Source organism: Hemicordylus capensis, chromosome 5 (assembly GCF_027244095.1).
Source record: "Hemicordylus capensis ecotype Gifberg chromosome 5, rHemCap1.1.pri, whole genome shotgun sequence".
Classification (NCBI taxonomy): domain Eukaryota; kingdom Metazoa; phylum Chordata; class Lepidosauria; order Squamata; family Cordylidae; genus Hemicordylus; species Hemicordylus capensis.
This window is the reverse complement of record NC_069661.1, coordinates 79,070,057-79,091,716: the sequence shown is the minus strand read 5'-3', so window position 1 is coordinate 79,091,716 and position 21,660 is coordinate 79,070,057. Positions and strand designations below refer to the sequence as shown.

The following is a 21,660-nucleotide window of genomic DNA, read 5'->3' as shown; positions in this document are numbered from 1 at the left end:
ATTAGCTGGCAACTTCACCCAATGCATAGCTTCAAGTGAACAAGCCCTGTAATTTCTAAATAGCCAATCAAACCAGTTACAAAGGAAGAATGCCAGCAAGGGAAGGGGTGTTTCCCTGTGTATTGCACAGAGTGTTGCATGTATAACTACCTGCCTAAAGGGAAGAAGTACTGGGTGTGTGCTCAGTGAAAATAGCTCCTGGCTCTCAGGGAACATGTTTGTTCCCTAGAAGCCAAGGTGGCTGACCTGGAGAACCTCAGGGAGGCAGAGAGGTGTGTGGATGAGACCCTCAGGGACATGATAGAGGAATCCCAATCCCAGGCTGATAGTGCTTCTGCTGTCATGGAGAATGAGGGTCTCAGGGAAGGAGGACATCAGTTTGAGGAAGAGGGAAACACTCCCTTAGCAGGGACCCCTTCCTTGGGTGATGTGCCTATATCCTCTCACACAGAGGATACTCCTCCAGGGGGTGGGGGGCCTCCTAGTAGTAAGTGGTTTGATTGTTAAGGGCATAGAAAGATGGGTCTGTGACCTGTGTGTAGACTGCATGGTGACTTGCCTGCCTGGTGCAAAGGTTGCAGACATCATGCTGCATCTAGGTAGACTGTTAGGCAGAGCTGGTGAGCAGTCAGCTGTCATGGTGCATGTTAGCACCAACGATGTTGGAAAATGCAGCCAGGAGGTCCTGGAACCCAAATTTGGGCTACTAGATAGCATACTGAAGTCAAGGACCTCCAGGGTAGCATTCTCTGAAGTGCTACCTGTACCATGCACAGGGCCAGTGTGAAAGGCGAAGCTGAGGGTCTCAATGAGTGGATGAGAAGGTGGTTCCGGGAGGAAGGATTTAGATTTATTAGGCACTGGGATTCTGGGGCAAGCAAAAGTGACAGGCTCCACTTGAACCAAGATGGAACCAGACTTCTGGTGCTTAAAATCAAGAAGTTCAGAGAGCAGCTTTTGCATTGATGCCTGGGGGATTGCCGGAACTGAGTGGTATCTGGTTCAACAGCAAAATCCCCTAAGGTGTGAGAGTGCACACGTTATGGATAAAACAGAAGGGGACAGAGCAGAGCCAAGATTTGAGCAGAAGGAAACACATGACAGCTGGCCAAAAAGGTCAAATGATGGCAAGGGAGATAGCACACACCAACACCAGGTGAGGGACTCAATGTATAGGTGTCTATATACCAATGCCAAAAGCCTCCAAGTGAAGATGGGTGAGTTCAAGTGCTGGTTACTAATAAAAGCATAGATATAGTGGGTGTAACGGAAACCGGGTGGAACGGTGAGAACCAGTGGGACACTGTTATTCCTGGATATAAACTCTACAGGAGAGACACAGAGGGGAGGGTTGGGGGAGGAGCAGCATTGTAAATTAAAGAAGGGATAGATTCCAAAAGGCTAGAAAACCTAGGTGGATCGGAGTCCTCCACAGAATCATTATGGGTGACAATACGAGGACTGAAAGGAAATGTGTTATTAGGGACGTGCTGTCACCCTCCAGATGAAAACACTGAGAGTGACCTGGAGCGGGAGAAGCAAATACAAGAGGCATCAAAGAGAGACAGGGCAGTAATAATGGGTGGCTTCAACCACCCACACATAGACTGGGTAAATTCATATTCAGGTAATGAAAGAAAGGCCAAATTTCTAGACATGCTAAATAGACTGTGACAGTTAGTCGCGGAACCAACCAGAGACCAACCAGCCTTGGACTTAATCCTGAGTGGTGCCCAGGACCTGGTGTGGGATGTCAGAGTTGCAGAACCATTGGGCAGCAGTGACCATAGTGTGATCCAATTCAGTATATATGCGAGTGGAGAATTGCCAAGGAAGTCCAACACAGATGCATTGGACTTCAGAAGATGAAACTTCCCAAAATGAGGGGACTGGTAAAAAGGAAGTTGAAAGGGAAAGTCAGGAGAATCAAATCACTTCAGAAAGCATCAAACTTATTTAAAATCACAATACTAGAAGCTCAGTGGGAATGTGTACCAAGAAGGAGGAACAGTGCCACTAAGTTCAGGAGGACACCAGCATGGCTAACAAGTAGAGTAATGGAAACTATAAAAGTGAAGAAGACTATAAAAGGGAAGAAGCTGTAAAAGGGAAGAAGACTTCCATTTTCCTTCAGAAAATGGAAGTCCTGCCCAAATCAAGAGAACAGGAAGGAACATAAACTCTGGCAAAAGAAATGTAAGGAGACTATAAGGGATTCAAAAAGTGAGTTTGAGGAGCACATAGCTAGAAGTGTCAAGGAGAATAACAAAAACTCCTTTAAATGTATCAGGGGTAGAAAACCTGCCAGGGAGGCGGTTGGTCCCTTAGATGATGAGGGTGTGAAAGGGATTATTAAGGAGGATATGGAGAATGCAGAGAAGCTGAATGAGTTCTTTGCATCTGTCTTCACAGCAGAGGATACTGACCATATACCATTTCCAGAATTGAACTTCTTAGGTTTGGAGGCTGAAGAACTGGACCAATTTGAGGTGACAAGGAAAGATGTTCTAAACTGTCTTGAAAACTAAAAATTAACAAATCGCTATGACCAGATAGCATTCACCCAAGAGTTCTGAAGGAAACTGTTCAGTTTTAATTCAGAAAAACTTCAGATGTGAAGTTGCTGATCTCATAGCAAAAATGTCCCTACGATCAGGCTCTGTACCAGAGGACTGGAAAGTAGCCAATGTAATTCTGGTTTTCAAAGAAGTTATGGTGGGGGAGGTGGTACGAGAAATTACAGGCCGGTCAGCTTAACTTTGGTACTGGGTAAATTGATGGAAAGCATTCTTAAGGACAAAATTGTTAAACATGGAGGAGAAAAGGCCTTGCTGAAGGAGAACCAGCATGGCATCTGCAAGGGAAACTCTTGCCTCATTAACCTTTTAGAGTTCTTTGAGAGTGTCAACAGGTATGTGGATAAAGGTGATCTGGTTGACATAGTATACTTGGGCTTCCCGAAAGTTTTTGACAAATTTCCCCACCAAAGACTATGAAGAAAATTTAGTAGTCATGGGATAAGAGGACAGGTTCATGTGTGGATTGGTAACTGGTTGAAGGACAGGAAATAGGGGGTGGTAGGAATGTGCACGGAACCGGCTGGCCTGGTTTGGTTCAAATCAGGACTGGACCCGAACCTGACTGGACCAGTTTGGTCCGGCACCTCCTTGAACCTGCCCCCCCTGAGTTTGGTCCGGTCCAGGGGGGTTCGCGAACATTTTTTTTTTAAAGGTTGTTTTTTAAAATAAAAAAAATTACCTTATCATTCCTCAAGGTGGCAGGGTGGTCTGCAGAGGTTCCCCCTCCCCCTGCCAACCTCCATAATCATTCTTCGGCCTGTTCAGGCCTGTGGAGCTTGGCACAGTGGCCATTTTGGATGCTGCTGCACATGCACAAATGGCCTCTGTGAGGCCTGGTAAGACCTTCCTTATGAGGCCAGGCTATAACAACTGGAGCTTTTTAGTCTGGAAAAGAGGCGACTAAGGGGACACATGCTTTGAGAAGCCGCTGCCAGTCTGTGAAGACAATACTTAGATAGATAGACCAATGGTCTGACTCAGTATATGGCAGCTTACTATGTTCCTATGATTGATGTGTATAAATTGTGCATGGAGTGGAGAGAGTGGACAGAGAGAAATTTTTCTCCCTCTCTCACAACGTTAGAACCAGGGGCCTTCCATGAAACTGAAGGTCTGTAAATTTAAGACCAACAAGAGGAAGTATTTCTTCACACAGTACTTAATTAATCTATGGAATTCTCTGCCATGGGATGTGGTGATTGCCACCAGCTTAGATAGCTTTAAAAGGGGCTTAGAAAAATTCATGGAGGACAGGTCTATCAATGGCTACTAGTCTGGTGGCTGTGGGCCACCTCCAGCCTCAGAGGCACGATGCTTCTCAATATGATTTGCAGGAAGCAACAGCAGGAGAAAGGGCATGCCCTCACCTCTTGCCTGTGGACTCCCCAGAGGCATCTTGTGTGAGCCACTGTGTGAAACAGGTTGAGGGACTATATAGGCCTTGGGCCTGATCCAGCAGGGCTGTTCTTATGTTTTTATGTTCTTATCTGGGGGAAGGCGAGCAAAACAAGCCTAACTGAATGAATTATTCAGTTCTTGTTTTTCAGGCATCTTCTGACTTGCCTGTGAGACTTCCATTGCTTCATAGGCCAGGACTTTTAGGCCAGTCGTAAGTGTGGTAGATCTGTGTTCAAATGACATATGCATAATGCTGATTATACAAAAATGTATACAGACATTATTAGACCATTTACAATACATTAAATCTCAATCTTAATTAAATTAATGATTTTACTTACAATTAAAGAGGATAAAAGATTTCCAGAGAAAGTGTTTAACTTAAAGCAACACTTTTATAGTGAAATCACTAAGTCACTGTAAATGTTATTATATATTTTATATAAATGTTATTTATATTTAATATAATAGATTCTGTAACCCAATACTGTGCTGGATATTTTATATATATATATATATATATATATATATATATATATATATATATACCGTATTTTATGGACTATAAGACTCACTTTTTTCCTCGAAAAATATCCGCCAAAATTCAGGAGCGTCTTATATGTTTTAACAGTTTAATATGTTAAAACTCTGAAAAACTGGATTAAAATTAAGGTGCGTCTTATAGTCCGTAGCGTCTTATAGTCCGTAAAATACGGTATATATATATCCTTTATCAGTCTTGAGAAGTACTAAGAATACTAGATGCTCAGTATCCAATTTCAGTCCAAAAGAGTCACAGTCTACTCCTTTGAAATACAAATAACACCCACACCAAAATATTATTATTAATAATAAGACACACAAGTCAGTGTAGTCCAGGATATAACACTGAACTTGGGACCAAACAAGAAGCAGAAGTTTTAAATACTATTGGGTAGAGTGAACGTTTTAAAAACACTATTATAAACGTAACTGCTGAGGAATGTTTTGTTTTGAAAATAATATTGGGCAAACATCTAGGAGGAATGCTTTAGGTACAGGGACGTACTTTATGACAGGGGGAGTGGGTCACATGACCCATTGGGTGAGTTTTTACCTTATTATTCTGTGCTTTTTCACTAAGGAAATTTGCCTGGTCCCCAAGAAACAATACAGCAACAACACTCTACCTATCAATGGAAACATTAACAATCAACTTGCCAAGGCTGGATGTTTTCACTACTTTGGTATATGAGTCACAGTACCTTCTCAAGCCTGCCAGTGTTTGCTATTGGGTTCAATGGACAACAAGCAGCATGCATATATTCTCTGTGGGAAGACTTAGATAAGCTTGTCCCTGTGGGTAACATTTGTCAACTAAGTAGTTCTGATTTTTTTTAAAGTTCATCTCAGCTTGCTGACCCAGCATTTTTTTTTCTTTTGTAAAAACAGGAATTAACCACAAAGACAGTCAGCAAAAAAAAAAAAAAAAAAAAGCAGGGGAAGGGGGGAGAAATGTTATTTGAGTTTGGATTGCCAGAATAAAATTTTAAAACAAGGGGCATTTAGGGAGTCAAAAATGAGGCACAATAGAACTCCACAGCAGTCTCTTCTCCCTCGTCCCTCTTACTAACCCCATATCAAAACAACTCCAACAAACATTAGTGCAACAAAAACTCAGCCTTTTGTTAAAGCAATTTGTTTTTCTAGTTGAGATTGTCTTTCACAGAAGTATAATCAAAGAGATACATTTAATGTGCAGATTCGGCAAAAGCATGAAACAGAATAAAACCAAAATCTTTTTGTGACAGGTTTATAAAATTGTTTTGTAATTACATGCTATTGCAACACAAGCAAGAATATATTCCTTGTTTTCTAGATTTATTCTGAATTCTAATCATAGATATATTTTATATAAAATGAACAAGTTCAGTCTTGAGCCTCAAATAATTCTTATTGCATATTACTGTAGACAAGGTAAGCACAGAAAGAGAGGACTGAACTGACAATAAGTAGTTGTATAAGCTAATTCAATATGTTAACATCCTGCTTCTAAAAGCATTTATTTGGAAGTGAACCCTGTTTCTTTCAATTGGACTTACTGCGTCAAGGTTTTTCCAACAGGGCTGTAAGTTTGGTTTCAGGGATACTTCATGAAAATATGATCTGAAAGCTTCCTTTAAGTATGGAACACAGAAGATAAATTATTCACTGAGTCGCATATTTAGTTTTAGGGTGCCTCCTAAACAAAACCCTAAAAATAGTGGCTGATATCCTAACAAAGCTTGCATGTGTGGGATCTGTGAGGATGCACCAGGAGCTCTCATGCAACTCCACCAGCCCTCCTGAACTTGTGATGTGTGAGAGGGCAAATACTTTCAAGCAGTGTGACTTCACTGATCCCTTTGGATCTCTCTGAGGATTTCAGTACCATCGACCATGGTATCATTCTGGACTGCCTGAGAGAGGTAGGGTTGGATAGCACTCTTTTACAGTGGTTCCGCTCCTACCTCTCTGGTAGATTCCAGATGGTGTTGCTTGGAGACTGTTGCTCTGCAAAGCGAGAACTGAAATATGGAGTTCCACAAGGCTACATACTGTCTCCAACATTCTTTAACATCTACATGAAACCACTTGGAAACCATCAGGAGGTTTGGTGCTGGGTGTTATCAACATGCTGATGACACCCAGATCTACTTCTCCATGCCGACCTCACCAGGAAATGGCATATCTTCCCTAAATGCCTGCCTGGAGGCAGTAATGGGCTGGATGAGGTATAACAAACTGAAGTTGAATCCAAATAAGACAAAGGTAGTGACTGTGGGGAGTTGGGACCCAAGAGATGGGTTAGACCTGCCTGTTCTGGATGGGGTTACACTCCCCCTGAAAGATCAGGTATGTAGCTTGGGAGTGTTCCTGGACCCAAAGCTCTCCCTGGTTTCAGGTTGAGGCAGTGGACATGAGTGCTTTTTATCTGCTGCGGCTGATACGTCAGCTACGTCCAGACCATTTCTAGAGGTGAATGATCTTAAAACAGTGGTACATATGCTGGTAGCCTCCAGGCTACCGGACATCTCCAGAAGGTCTGATGATGTATGTAATCAATTCAGTAGTATTTTTCTAACAGCATATATTGATAGCAAGCATGTAGCTAGCAGAGAGTGGGCTCGTGTTTGCCCCTCTTCCCTGTGGGCCCCTTCCGCACACCCCAAACCCTTAATGGCTTGAGTCCAGGCTATTTGAGAGAGTGTTTCCTTTGTAATAATAATAATAATAATAATAATAATTCGATTTCTATACCACCCTTCCAAAAATGGCTCAGGGCAGTTTACAAAGAGAAATATTTTCATTAATAATGAAAAGAGGAAAAATAACAAAAACAGAAGGAATAGAACTGCGCAATGGAAGCAACATCAAGAACCTGGAAGAGAAAGAACGTTACAAATACTTGGGCATTCTCCAGGCTGATAACATCGCACACACTGAAGTTAAAAGAAAAATTGGAAGTGAATACATCAGGAGAGTTAGAAAAATCCTCAAGTCCAAACTCAATGGCGGGAACACCATACAAGCCATCAACACCTGGGCTATACCTGTTATCAGATACACTGCAGGAATAATAGACTGGACCCAGGCAGAGCTAGAGACGCTAGATTGTAAGACCAGGAAAATCATGACCATCAATCATTCTCTGCACCCCCACAGTGATGTAGATAGGTTATACCTCCCTTGCAGCTCAGGTGGAAGAGGAATGCTGCAAGTCCATCAAACAGTAGAGGAGGAGGAAAGAGGCCTTGAAGAATATATCAAGGACAGTGAAGAAGATGCACTTCAAATGGTCAAGAACGAGAAACTATTCAACACCAATGAAACAAAGCAGGCCTACAAGAAAGAACAAGATAAGAACCGAGCAGAAAAATGGAGAAATAAGCCCCTGCATGGTCAATATTTGCACAATATAAGTGGAAAATCAGACATCACCAAGACCTGGCAATGGCTTAAGAATGGCAACCTGAAGAAAGAAACAGAGGGTTTAATACTGGCTGCACAAGAACAGGCACTAAGAACAAATGCAATAAGAGCAAAAGTAGAAAAATCCACAACAAACAGCAAGTGCCGCCTTTGTAAAGAAGCAGATGAAACAGTGGACCACCTAATCAGCTGTTGTAAGAAGATCGCGCAGACTGACTACAAACAAAGGCATGACAAGGTAGCAGGGATGATACACTGGAACATCTGCAAAAAATACAAGCTACCTGTAGCCAAGAATTGGTGGGACCATAAAATTGAAAAAGTGGAAGAAAATGAAGATGTAAAAATATTATGGGACTTCCGACTACAAACAGACAAACATCTGCCACACAATACACCAGATATCACTGTAGTCGAGAAGAAAGAAAAACAAGTCAAAATAATCAACATAGCAATACCAGGGGATAGCAGAATAGAAGAAAAAGAAATAGAAAAAATCACAAAATACAAAGATCTACAAATTGAGATTGAAAGGCTGTGGCAGAAAAAGACCAAAATAATCCCAGTGGTAATTGGCGCCCTGGGTGCAGTTCCAAAAGACCTCGAAGAGCACCTCAGCACCATAGTTGCCACAGAAATCACCATCAGCCAATTACAAAAAGCAGCTTTACTGGGAACAGCCTATATTCTGCGACGATATCTATAACAGCAACAACATTGACAATAAAATTCAACCATCCCAGGTCCTTGGGAAAGGATTGATGTCTGGATAAAACAAACCAGTCAATAACACCTGTCTGACTGTGTAAATAAATAAATAACTAAATAAATAATAATAAAAACAGAGCGAATAGCTGCAGCAGATGAGCAGGTAACTGCCCAGGCCACAACTTCTTCCAGACTGCATTCCAGGTGTGAGATTTGTTCTCTGCAATGGATGCTGTGATGTTCTCAATGCAAATTGCAATGCTGTAGCTCCTCCAGAAATCACAGGCAGAGAGAGATCACCTTCCATGAGATCTAGCATCCTCCTGAAGGTGCAGCACATGTAGTAAGACTTCAAAGTCATGATCAGACCATAGTCTATCCGTTGAATCAAGGAGGTGGTGTCGGCAAGAAGGCGATCTCCAGATTTGGTTGTACACACTGAGTGTGTCAGGATGGCTAGGGGCATTGTTGAGCAGCAGGACGACTCTGAAGGCCATGCTCCTGGAGACCAGATATCTCTGCACCTCATGCAAAAAGCAGTTGTTGAACCAGTCAGAGAAAAGCACTGGAGTCACCCATGCTCTCCTGTTGGCTCTCCAGAAGACAGGAAACTGGTTTTTATTCTTCCCTTTCAGGGCCCGGGGGTTCTGTGCCCGTTACAGCTTTACTGGAAACAGCCTATATTTTGCGACGATATCTATAATAACCAACAGTATTGATGATAAAATTCAGCCATCCCAGGTCCTTGGGAAAGGACTCGATGTCTGGATAAAACAAATCAGTCAATAACACCTGTCTGACTTTGTAAACAAGAAATAATAATTCGATTTCTATACCACCCTTCCAAAAATGGCTCAGGGCAGTTTACAAAGAGAAATAACAAATAAGATGGCTCCCTGTCCCCAAAGGGCTCACAATCTAAAAAGAAAGATAAGATAGACACCAGCAACAGTCACTGGAGGTACTGTGCTGGGGGTGGATAGGGCCAGTTACTCTCCCCCTGCTAAATAAAGAGAATCACCACGGTAAAAGGTGCCTCTTTGCCCAGTTAGCAGGGGTGCTAATCCCTGCCCCCTGTTATGATCCAGCTCGTGTGATGGCAACCCAGGACCAGGCTTTCTCTGTGGCTGCCCCAGGGCTTTGGAATATGTTGCCTGCTAATATAAGAGCATATCCTTCTCTGTTTGTTTTCAGGAAGAATAGGTTCTCCTATTTTCACAGGCTTTTGATTAGAATTAATTGTAATAATTTTAAAAACTTGTTTTAATAACTATTTCCTGCTATACTATTGTATAATGTATTTTAATCTGTGACTTTAAATTTTTACACTGCCTAGAGATGTACATATCAGGCAGTATAAAAATATGATAAATAAATAAATAAAATAAGAGGAAAATAAGAGGAAAATGCTTTAAAATCCCTCCCTCTCTGCAGCACCCCACCCCCATTTCCATTGCTGCAATTTGAAAAAGGAAAACAAAAAGGCAAACAATACATGCAACATGACTCATATGTTATGGCCCTAAAGGTATGCCTGCAGATGTGTTATATTGATTGGATTTACCTCTCCATTTGCCCCAGTCATCTGATCCATGTGCAGTTGTCACTTTCACAAAAATAGGCTATTGACACTCCACATGCTGGTCCTTCATTCTTACTGGAAAGTTGGCTGGGGAAGAGAATTTGTGCTTGGCTATAGATATGGTATTGTTGGCAGCTATGCTTTTGGCTCTGCCACAGGAAACACTACAGTGTGCCTCAGAGTTTTCTTATACATTTTCACAACACATGTGCACTCCCGATAACTGATCAGGACTTGTTTATAACACGTTTTTGCAACCAAGCTTGGAAGCAAAGAAGCAATATTTGACATCATGTCTGTTTCCTCCACAATTTCTTCAGGCATGGCAATTCAAATACTGTATGGTGTACTGAAACTGCTTCCCAAAAGTAACAGTTGTTTGAGTTTTGTAATTTTACCATTAATATAGGCCTATTGAAGCTGCAATTACACATATTGCCAAAATAACCTAGTACACTTTGTGAAAATTGGCAGTAGTGTGGATGAGGAAATGCTTTCCTTTTCTACTGGTAGCATTTAAAAGAAGAGAGGCCTTGGCTGTACACATGGATTCAAATCTTTGCTGAGATGAACTCTGTGCATTGTTGCCAGCACTGCCATTCTGCGTGATCCCAGACGCCTCTCTTCTTATGTCTGGGACTACAGGCCTGTAGTTCCCACTCTTAACATGCTCAGGAGATTGTGATTGTGGACTCCCCATTTGTTGGCATATGGGGACAGGTCACTTAGCAGGCAGTGGGACGATCATCCCCAGGTTCACAGCCACCAAGCGAATGGAAAGGGAATTAGCATCACACCTTTCCTTCTATTGGGAATGCCTAAGCACTGTAGACCTGAGTTAGCTTTCAAGATAACTCCACTTTCAAGGTCTCTCTGTCCAAAGATTGACCCTTTACTTCACCCTCCTCTGTGGAGGCAAAGAAGCCAATGCTAATAACCTCAACAGGAAAAGCAGATAAGGCACTGTAAAGGTAACATTCCCCATCACAAAAGGGCTAGTGGACAATAGGAACTCAAGAGATCCTGATTGCTTTACCAGGCCCTTCTGACTTAACAGATACCATACTTGTATGTCCATTCAGTCCATTAACATATAGGTTGTTCTTGACCATTCTTGCCATTGTGTTTTACTTAAGCACAGCAAACAATTGATCCTTTTGAGATCCACCAGAATTTCCCTCCTCAGGAAGAAGGAATGGCCAGTATTTTGCTTCAGGGCCCATTTTGGGATATAACTGGCCCTGGTTCAGGGGCGTAACTATAACAGGGCAAGGGGACACAGTTGTCTGGGGGCCCACTGCCCGGGGGGGGGGCAGAGGCAGGTCACATGAATGACTCTCCCAGCCACGCACCCGCCCAGGCTTCCTTAAGTTGTATTCATCCTCCGAAACTGATGTGAGTATTAAGACCTGGTGCTACCAGAACAGCATGTCTTTCTCAGCTGAGCTTCAGTGATGGGCGGGGCCCATTTTAAATCTTGTCTCTGGGCCCACTACAACCTTGCTACACCCCTGCCCTGGTTTCATGAACCAGTGTATTTCATTTGGTCTCTACACCATGGAGTCAACCACTGTATGGGTGATTGACCTGACTCTAGCCATTACACCAGGCCTCGTCTTGCTCTTTGCACTAGTCTTGCTCTCAGCCTCCAGATTGGCCTTCCTCGCTGGCCCAATATACCCAGCTTGCCTCGCTGCTATGAGAAGCTGGCTGCACAAAAAAAGGTACCTTCTGGATTTACCCCTGCTGCCTAATCCCCAAGCTGCTTTCAGTTCTCGGCTGCTGCCTGGTTCCATCCCAGAGGAAAAAGGTCCTTCAGTTGTGCCTGAGCCATGAAGGTCCAATCACCACTAACGGAAGGACAAGGTTGTATGGTAACCACTGCATCCCTCTGGGCTCTTCCTATCCCTGCTCTTTCTTAAGGTCCAAAACCTGTTTCTCTACAGCCTTCTCTAGCCAGCCTGGAAGTCATTTAATTCAGACACCAAGCTAAATTACCTCTTTGAAAATCATCTGGTTAATCTCTGTAACGTATTTTTAGTAGTAATATTGCTTTAATCAACTCTCTTATTCTGCTGTACCCCTAAAGCCTCAAATAAAACCTTACTTTATTTTGAACTTCAACCTCTCTGTCTGTTCATTTCCCCAGGACCAGAACTTTACCAAAAGTAAAGATGTGGCTCTTCACCCAAGCTTTTGAATGAGAGTATTCTTGGGGGTTTTTAACTGCAGCTGCTTTATGTTATGTATTATTATTATTACCATCTATACATTTAATTCTCTAAGACATATCCGCCACTAATCCCCTGTGTGGAAGCTCTCGCAAGAGTTCGCAAGTGAGCCGCTGGGAGGGGGAAAGGAAAGTGGTGGCAGACAGAGAAAACAGCCACAGCCGAGGGAGGGGGGAGAAAATGGCGGCGGGGGGGATGGTGGCAGCAGTGGGGGGAAAGAAAACGATGGTGGCAGCTGGGGGGGGCTAAGAATATGGGGAGAGCTGAGAGGGAGCGGGAAGGAGGGAAGAACTAGAGGCACAGATGCTCTGCACCCGGGCCAGCTAGTTATCATTATTTTATGGGTTATTAAATTTTGATATAGAGATGAGATTTATATGTTCTGTACTTTTGTATTATGTATTTTAATTTTTGAGATCATCTATACCTTTGTATTTTAATTATGCATTGTTTTAATTCTATTGTAAACAGCTTTGAGATTATTTTAATGAAAAGTGGTATATAAATTGAACAAAAAATAAATAAACTTTGCACACATTTATTCTGATGTGGAACTGCTTCACTTTAGCTCGTTAATTCCCCCACACAAGCCTAAACTCATTTAGCAGTGATCGCCAATCACCCCGGAGCAGTTCCATTAACTGTTTTTTCAACCGCACTATACTCCTCTGTGCATCTAATTGCCAAAGTAGTTCATTCAGATACTTCTTTGATTTTCCAATCTTCAAATTATCATCCAACATATCCTGAAGACAACATTTGGTTGCACTTCCACTCAACAGGTTCTCCAAGCAGCCAAAATCACCCTGTCCAAAAATGCCTAAGAGTGCAATGTTCAGCCTCTCAAACATTTCTATATATCTCTTCTACAAACTGAAGTTTTATTTCAAACTATGCAATAACTTGTGTGGTAATAATAAAGGTTTTTCCTGTAGAACTTGATAAAGGTGACTTCTTGCTCCTTTAGGGCATAACTAAGAACAGTAGAACTGTGCTACCTTTTTGTCCAAAATCTACATACAGCTTTTGGGTAAGGATCATACTTTGCAGCAATTAATCATAAAAAACATTCCATCTTTAAAACATTCCAAGCTTCGGTTCCATCATTTTCTGTCATCCTGCCAGTAAACCTGCTAATGCAAACACTATTTCTTTTTCTTCTGAGAACCACTGTATTTCTTAAATTGGGATAACATCGACAGTTGCCCTTAATTTGGAACAGGAGTGCTTGATCCAAAACAGAAGTGCTTGCAGAAAAGTAAGGGCTCCTGTTCCAGGCAAAGGAAACCTGTGGATGCTACCCATAGTAAGTGAATGAATTAGGTTGCTTCATTCTGTCATACTCTGGGCATGACCAAAATATAAGTGGTCAAAATAAATAATATGCAGAAAGCAGTAGGCTTGATTTTCAGTTGCTTGGGTTGCTGGGGTCACCAAGGCGGTGATGTCCCTGAAAGCATCCATTAACTTGTACCCCTATATTGACAGTTGTCTTTCATTTCTGTGGGACAGAAGTGAAATGCAGCAGAAAAGTGCTTCCATTCAGGCAAGTCGCATTCGGATCATAAACAGCAGGGGGAGCAGCAACTAACAACCCAAAAAACCAGCAACTTTTTCATGCCAGATATCCAATGTCCTTGCACTAGGACGGGACATAGGAAGCTGCCATATACTGAGTAAGACCATTGGTCCATCTCGCTCAGTATTGTCTTCACAGACTGGCAGCGACTTCTCCAAGGTTGCAGGCAGGAATCTCTCTCAGCCCTATCTTGGAGATGCTGACAGGGAGGGAACTTGGAACCTTCTGCGCTTCCCAGAGTGGCTCCATCTCCTAAGGGGAATATCTTACAGTGTTCACACTTCTAGTCTCCCTTTCAAATGAATCTAGGACATACCATGCTGAGCTAAATGGAGAAGTTATGCTTGCAACCACAAGACCAGCTCTCCTCTCAGGGCAGCCTATTCCATGCTGCTTCAGCAGGGAGACCGCCACCATGCATGGCAGGAAAGAAGGGGTGCTATGCTTGCTACAACGAGCACCCGGCAGCACCTCCTTCCCCACATGGCGCCTTTTCTATCCTGTTGCATGTGGCAGCCACCTTTGATTAAGCAGCCCGGGGTAGGCTATCCTGCTTCCACCACTCTGCGTGGAGGCTACCTGAGTGACAGGTTCACGACAGCCTAGCCCAGGCTAGGCTGGTAGCCAGCATCTACCTGGTGCTGGCTTCCAGCCTAGCCTGGGTTGTCATGTAGGTCACCAGCACCATGCTTGGTAGAAGAGAAGGAGCGCCACTGGGTGCCCGTTGAAGAGAGTGTGGTGGCCCCAGAAAGGACTAGCATTGGCTCTGGCAGCATCTGCACATGGGTTCTTTGAACCCATATGCACAATTGCAGCTCCACCCCTGGTTGGTCAGGAGTCATACCTATGACGGCAACGTGACTAATGTTAATGAACATTTGTTTACAGGTATCACACACCCATCTTGATTATCTCTGAGGAGAAACTCCACAGCTATTCTCCACCCAGGGCTTTGTTTCCTTTTAGTTGCAATTCTTTGACTTGTAAATCAGGCAGTGATTTGTAGGACAAAGACTGGAGCCAGAGAAATACAACTAGGGCCAAAGAAAACGTTTTTAACTTTAGGAGCAGCTGCCCAAGGAAGGAGGAGCCATGGGGAAGCCCTTATCAAAAATGAAGAAAAGTTGCTCTCCCAGAGCCCTGTAATAACAGAAGGCAAAAAGGATCGTTCCTGAAGCTAATCCGAATATGAACTCTTCAGGCTTTTGTTTGCCTATCAAAAGGGGCGGTAAAAACAGGATGGAGAGGTGAGGAAGGGGGAGGGGTGGGGTGGCTGCTTTGTTTCGGTCTATGGAGCAACTCAGTCTGCTCCTTTATCTCCGGGGCTCCCCGAGGCGTTGATGGAAGTGCTCTGACAGAAACACAGCCCAGGGACAGGCAGGCCGTCGGCGGCTGTCAGCGCTGCTGAAAGAGTCACTCCAGAAGGGGAAGCGTCAAGCGCGGCTCGAGGGGGCGGGGACAAAGGGCGGGAGGGAACTTGAGTGCAGGTGACACCAAGTTCGGCTTGCTTGCTTGCTTGCGTATATATGTCAGTGCCTGTGTTTGTATTCTACCTCAGATGTTTCCCTCCTTCCCGCCTCCTTCCAAAAAACCCACCAAAAAACCGAGGCTGTGAGGGAATTAGAACCAGGAGCGCGTTATCATAATCCCCAGTTGCCTGGGGAGAGACGGCCAGAGACAGGGCACTGAGAGAGAGAGAGGGGGCAAAAGAGCAGTAAAATGCACCTGAAAGACAAAGTGGCTCTGGTGACGGGGGCAGCGCAGGGCATAGGCAGAGCCTTCGCCCAGGCACTGTTGGAAAAGGGCTGCAAGGTAAGTTGCGGGGACGGGATGGGACCACCCCGCCACTGCACTAAGGGGGCGACCTCGCTCCGCCTCTCCCTCCCTCGCTTCACCGCTCTCACTCGTGCCTGCGGGGCTGATAGAAGCCTTGCTCCTCAGACAAGGAGGACCGAGTTGCTTGCCTTGCAAGGCTTCTGTGTCGTCTCCGTTTGCTGTGGAATGCGGAGCTCGTGTCTGCGTGTATGGCAGAGAATTATACATGTATCAACGTGTGTATATGGAACATACTGTGTGTGTGTGTGTGTGTGTGTGTGTGTGTGTGTGTGTGTGTGTGTGTACGTACATACAAACATGCCATGATTGTGGTTTATATTCATGCTTATTGATTTGGGGGGAATATTTATACACATTGTGGACATCACAGTGTAGTGTATATAAATATCAATAGGAACAGCACTCGACACACATTTATATATAGATTCACTCAAACATATGGGGTGCCACAATCCTTCCAAAAGAAAGCACTTTAAAGTCCCATTGATTTCAACTGGAAAGATATAAACACATTCTTAACTCTCCCTTTGAAATCAATGGGGCTTAAAAGTCTGGCTCATACCACACTGCATGTATACTGTATGTAAATTCTATATACATCTGTCTATGTTTATACACAGACAAGCAGCACATACACATATACATATATCATGTATGTTTATTACCCCTAAAACAGTCCCTCCCTCTCTTTACCAAGGAAATTGCTAAGTAATCTGCTTTGGGTTGTTAAAAAGTATACCAAATAATAATTCCTTCTGTCTTGTATGTGTGACCATAATATTAATGGCCTTGGCTGACAATTCTCCTTTATCGCCTTTTTACACAGGTAGCTTTGGTGGATCAGAATGTAGAAGTAGGTAAAGCAAGCAAAGATGCCTTGGACAAGCAGTTTGATGTACAGAGGACCATCTTCATTCCTTGTGATGTTTCAAATGAAGAACAATTGAAAGGTAAAGAGGGTTGGTTATTTTCATTTTGTTTTTCATGCTTTTTTATCTCATCAAAACATACAGTTGTCTGCTTCAGAAAAGAATATGCCAAAAAAATAAAAACTGTGTACTTGAGTTTCTAGAAGACAGCCTGCATCTGATCCCAAGCAAATGTGATTTAAGTCGGATTTATAGATTTACAATGTGTACTAAATCTGTAAGTGTGAAATATTAGCAATGTATCCTGAGTTGGATTACCTGGCACGTTATAAAATGGTGTATCACACCTGGGGGCTTTCACACAGAAGTCACAAAATACTCTGTAATTTTTTTTTAATGGCTACTATATTAAAATTGGATTCAATTGTCAACATTTATGATGCTCATATATAGGGAAGAGGGGAGAATGCACTTGTTTCAAAATATTACCTTGGGACTGATATGCACTCAACAGGCTTTTAATTGTTCTTTTAAAAAACAAAACCCTCCTTATCCATAAACACACATCTCTGACCTCATAAATTGCTTTTGAACTTCCCTGTGTTATAAAAGCAACCTGCAGTGATTATTTGAAGGCAACTGTTATGGAGAGAGAAGGAATCAAATATGTTGGAAATTCAGAGTTACTTGTACAGTTTTAGAAGTCCCAAAGGGGTTTTCTCACTGCTAAAACACCCGTTGTTTTTTTAAAAAATGTGTATTTTAGCCTATTTTAAAATTAAAACACCAATTTTACATTTAATAGAAGTTATTATTCTGAGCTTTTGTTCACTAGTCAAGATTAACAACAGCAAAAACCTGAACACTTTGGCAAAAAGTATTCTATACAAATTCTGGTTTTTTAAATTATATGTAAGTGGGGAAATGTTTGACTAACAAGCAGAAGGTTGCTTGTTTGAATCTCCGCTGGTACTATATCAGGCAGCAGCAATATAGGAAGATACTGAAAGGCATCATCTCAACTGCGCAGGAGGAGGCAATGGTAAACCTCTGCTGTATTCTACCAAAGAAAACTACAGTGCTCTGTGGGCACCAAGAATTGAAATCACTTGACAGCACACTTTACCTTTACCTTTATTAGTGATCTAGCTTTCTAAGACTATTTTCTAAACAGGTATGCACATGCGTGTGTGTATGTTTTCATGGGATTGCCAGCACAAAAAAGAAAATAGCAACAGTACTTTGTATGCAAACAAAAACGTAGATCAGAAGGAAGATTAAGTTACAAACTCTCCAGATACAACATGCAGTGTTATAATTTATAAATAAAAATTATTGGAAATCTAGAAATACAATAATCCATATGCCCTGATTGTAATCAGTTCAAGACACTATAATTACTCAGTGCAGATTCACACAATGCAGGTGAATAAAACACAAACCACCACAATTTGGAAAAATTTCACACACACCACACCTGCATTGAGATAGTTATCTCTAAAGATGAGTGAAAACAGAGGAAGGTTCGTTCATAATTAGATGGCTGGGAGGACCAGCACAACTCCTGATATTGACAACACACTTGCAGTGGCAGAGCTCAAGGGGAAGCTGGAACTGCCCAGAAAAGAAATATTGTAGATTCTTGATGCAAACATTCAGGTATAAAATTCTGAAAGTGAAAAGACCAGAAATCTTATATAGCATCTTGAGAAAGAAGCAATCAGGAACCAGGTTGGGAGTTCAGTCAATCTGTGCTTCTAAAATACCTTCAATAGAATCAGGGTTGGAGAGGGCCTTGAAAACCATCTAGTCCAACCTCGTTCTTGATACAGGAAATCCAGAGCTAGAGCATCTCCAACAGATAGCTGTCCAGCCTTTGCCTGAAGATTTTCAGCAAGACAGTCCCACCACATAGGTAATTAGTTTCATTGTCAAATTGCTCTTATTATTTAAAAGTTTCTTCTAATGTTCAACCATAATCTACATCCTGTTACTTAAGCCATATCTAGCCTTGTCCTCTGCAGCAAAAAACAAGTCTTCTAGGTGACAGCCCTTCAGGTATTTGAAAAGTGATATAATTTACTTCCCTCAGTCTTCTCTTCTCCAACAAAAACATACACAGTTCCTTCAACCTTATCTCATAGGGGTTCCTCTCCCCCATTTAGAACCTTTAACTAAATTATTGAATTGCCTTGCCTAATTAACATTTTGCCTTCTGTAACTCCCATTTTTAGCTTTAATAAAGCTTTTAAACTGCAGTTCATCCTTTCTAAATACACCAAGTGCCACCAGCCCCAGCCCCTGTGGCCACTGGCCAATCACCCCCTCCCCCTACAGATTTTCAAGGCTTTTGCCCCAGCCCCTCAAACCTGAAGACTAAGAAGATTGAAGAAGAGTAGACTCAGAGACCAGACCACAGAAGTGGACAACTGGATACACAACATGGGTCAAGCCCTAGACTGAGTGAGTCTACCCCCCATTTACACACACACACACACACACACACACACACACACACACACACACACTCTCACACACACACCCTTCCCTCTGGAATTCTGTAATTCTTGAGGGGTTTTTCCTGTTTGGAGGGAGGTTTGGGGTTGCAATTGAATTTTTAAAAACTGTGTGTTGTTTAGTTTAGAAAAAGTTTAAACAGGGGTTCTTTGTGGGAAGGATCCCCATTAGCTAGTACTAGTAGGTGGTAGTGTAGCCTCATGATTAAAAAAAACACCACACCAATTCTGTATTTTTTCCCATTGCAAAGATGGGGGGGGGCACTTTTAAAAAACAGAAGCCTACCCTCTGCCCCATGTTCTCTGCCCAGCAGCCTATTGTATGATCTTCCCTAGTCATTATTATTAATTAGTTATTCTGTCATTATTAGTTAAATAGTTATTCTGTTCAATCCATAGTTATATTGTATATGCTATTGTGTCTCTGTTCCCTGAAGATTTGAACTCATTTAAGATAGGTAGATATTTCATGACCAACCTCTTATCAGTCTTCAACTGCAGTCTTGAACCCTAAACTTTTGTGAGGTTGCTTATGTGAAGTTTCACAGTATTCACCTTTTGGAAGAAGATGGAGTCAAAATAGAAGTTGAGCATTTCCACCGTCTTTGTGATCTCTTAACATATCACCACAATTACCAAGCAGCTGGCCTGTTTCCTTCCTCTTCCTCTTATTTTGAACATACCTGAAAAAGTCCTTTTTGTTGCTCTTCGCATTCCTCACCAGCCTCAGCTTGTTCTGAACTTTTTTCCTTGACATCCCTACAAGTCTGTGCTCTCACAGACTTGTCATCACTCTTAGTGACCTGACCTTCCTTTAATTTCTTATGTGATTTTTTTTAGATTTTTAATTCATCATTAAGCTTCTTGTGTAGTCTCTATAGCTATTTTAAGTGTCTCCAGTTTTTCTTTCTTGTTGGAATGATTTTTGACTGCACCTTATTCAGGAACTGCTATCCATCTTAGGCATATTTCTGAGCTTATTAAAAATTGGCTTTCCTGATATCCAAGGTTTGGCTAGGTTCCCCCTTAGCTTTCCATAAGATTAAGAATTTCAGACTTTTTGATAACTTTCCCCCCAATTTTCTTCCGACATCAACCTCATTGATGTAGCTCTTCCCTTCAGGTTAGGCTCAGATCAAGGACAGCTGATCCCCTCATTATTCCACCACCTTCTGAAAGAGGAAGTTGTCAGCAAGGTATGTCTGGAATTGTTGGAGATTCAATGCTTGGAGAAGTTTGTCTCTTAACAGATAGCAGCATAGTTGAAGTCCCCCAGTATTGCTAATTCTTGCTTCCTTGAAGCATCTGCAGTTTTGTTTTGTTATTTCAGGAAAGCATCATACACATCCATTCCATAGTATGGCAGTCTGTAATAGACCCCAACTACTATGCTGTTTTTATTCCCTTCTCCATTTTCTGATGCTCTCCACTAATCTCTTCGATTTGTGTGCAACTGTACAGATCCCCCCCTTCTGTTGGATCTGTTCTTTTTGATCAAGTCTTTCCCCAGTCAGTGAGCCGTGGTCCCAAAAATCAAATCTCTGTTGTTAACACCATCTGTGTAACCAGTCATTCACCTGAATTTACTTTCTCTCTCTGTTTGTAGGCCTCCACCTTTTACAGGAATAATTGCTGAGACCATCACTTGAGCTCCAAGTTCTCCGAGGAAGGGAGAACATTGTGGTCAATGTCATTCATTCCCATGTGAATGAAGGGACATGGTTTATTTAATCTGAAGAAATAATTTCTTTAATCCAAGACCAGATAAAGATAACACTTTTACAACAAATGTACATATCATAACTTTTTCTTCTGGGTTAATTAACCTACCTACCACGGGTTCTATACTCATAATCTTGCATATTATAATCCCCCAAAGGTCTTACAGTTCACATAGGAAAGATATATCTCAGCACACACATCAGTAATAGCCAGAGTACCCAGGAACTCCTCCAGTGTTGCAGTTTTTCACTTTCACAAGCACAAACACACACATAAAAGCTCCCCAAAGTATTTCCCTGAAATGAGGCAAAAAGCCACACTCAGACTGGAAAATCCACCTATCCAAATAAACCTTAAAAAAACACATGCAGATCACCATGGGGCTGGGAGGATTTGTCCTGAAAAGCTATTTGTTCTAAAAAGATTCAGCAAGGTTATGAGTATGCTCAACTAATTCAGAAGTTAAATAAAGGCTACTTAAAATACCAACTGGATCTGTTCCATTTCAAGTAATTAAATCAATTTATTTTACTTTTGTTACAATACAAAGGTTACAATATAAAGCAAGTCTTAATAAAGATTTTGGAGCATCTTATATTTTTGTCCTTATAGATCTTATGTATTCAATTTTGTTCCATAAGCAAAATTCATAATTGCGATTGTATCATTGCCATCATTCTATTATATTG

General features: G+C 42.1%; 1 protein-coding gene across 6 annotated transcripts in view; it reads left to right on the top strand.

Moving 5' to 3' along the window:
* The window catches only part of HPGD (15-hydroxyprostaglandin dehydrogenase), a 115,190-nt gene that overhangs the window by 61,288 nt on the left and 32,242 nt on the right, over nt 1-21,660 (top strand). For 3 of the 6 annotated variants that reach the window (XM_053254795.1, XM_053254789.1, XM_053254792.1), the window contains exon 2: nt 16,691-16,814. Coding sequence is in view for 2 of the 6 variants with exons in the window: in XM_053254787.1 (XP_053110762.1) it covers nt 15,748-15,840; nt 16,691-16,814 (217 nt within the window). In the remaining 4 variants the exon portion in view is untranslated. Of the gene's footprint in view, nt 1-15,176; nt 15,276-15,335; nt 15,841-15,929; nt 16,080-16,690; nt 16,815-21,660 lie in introns of those variants that run through there. The other 3 variants (XM_053254790.1, XM_053254787.1, XM_053254788.1) reach the window with 3 other exon arrangements.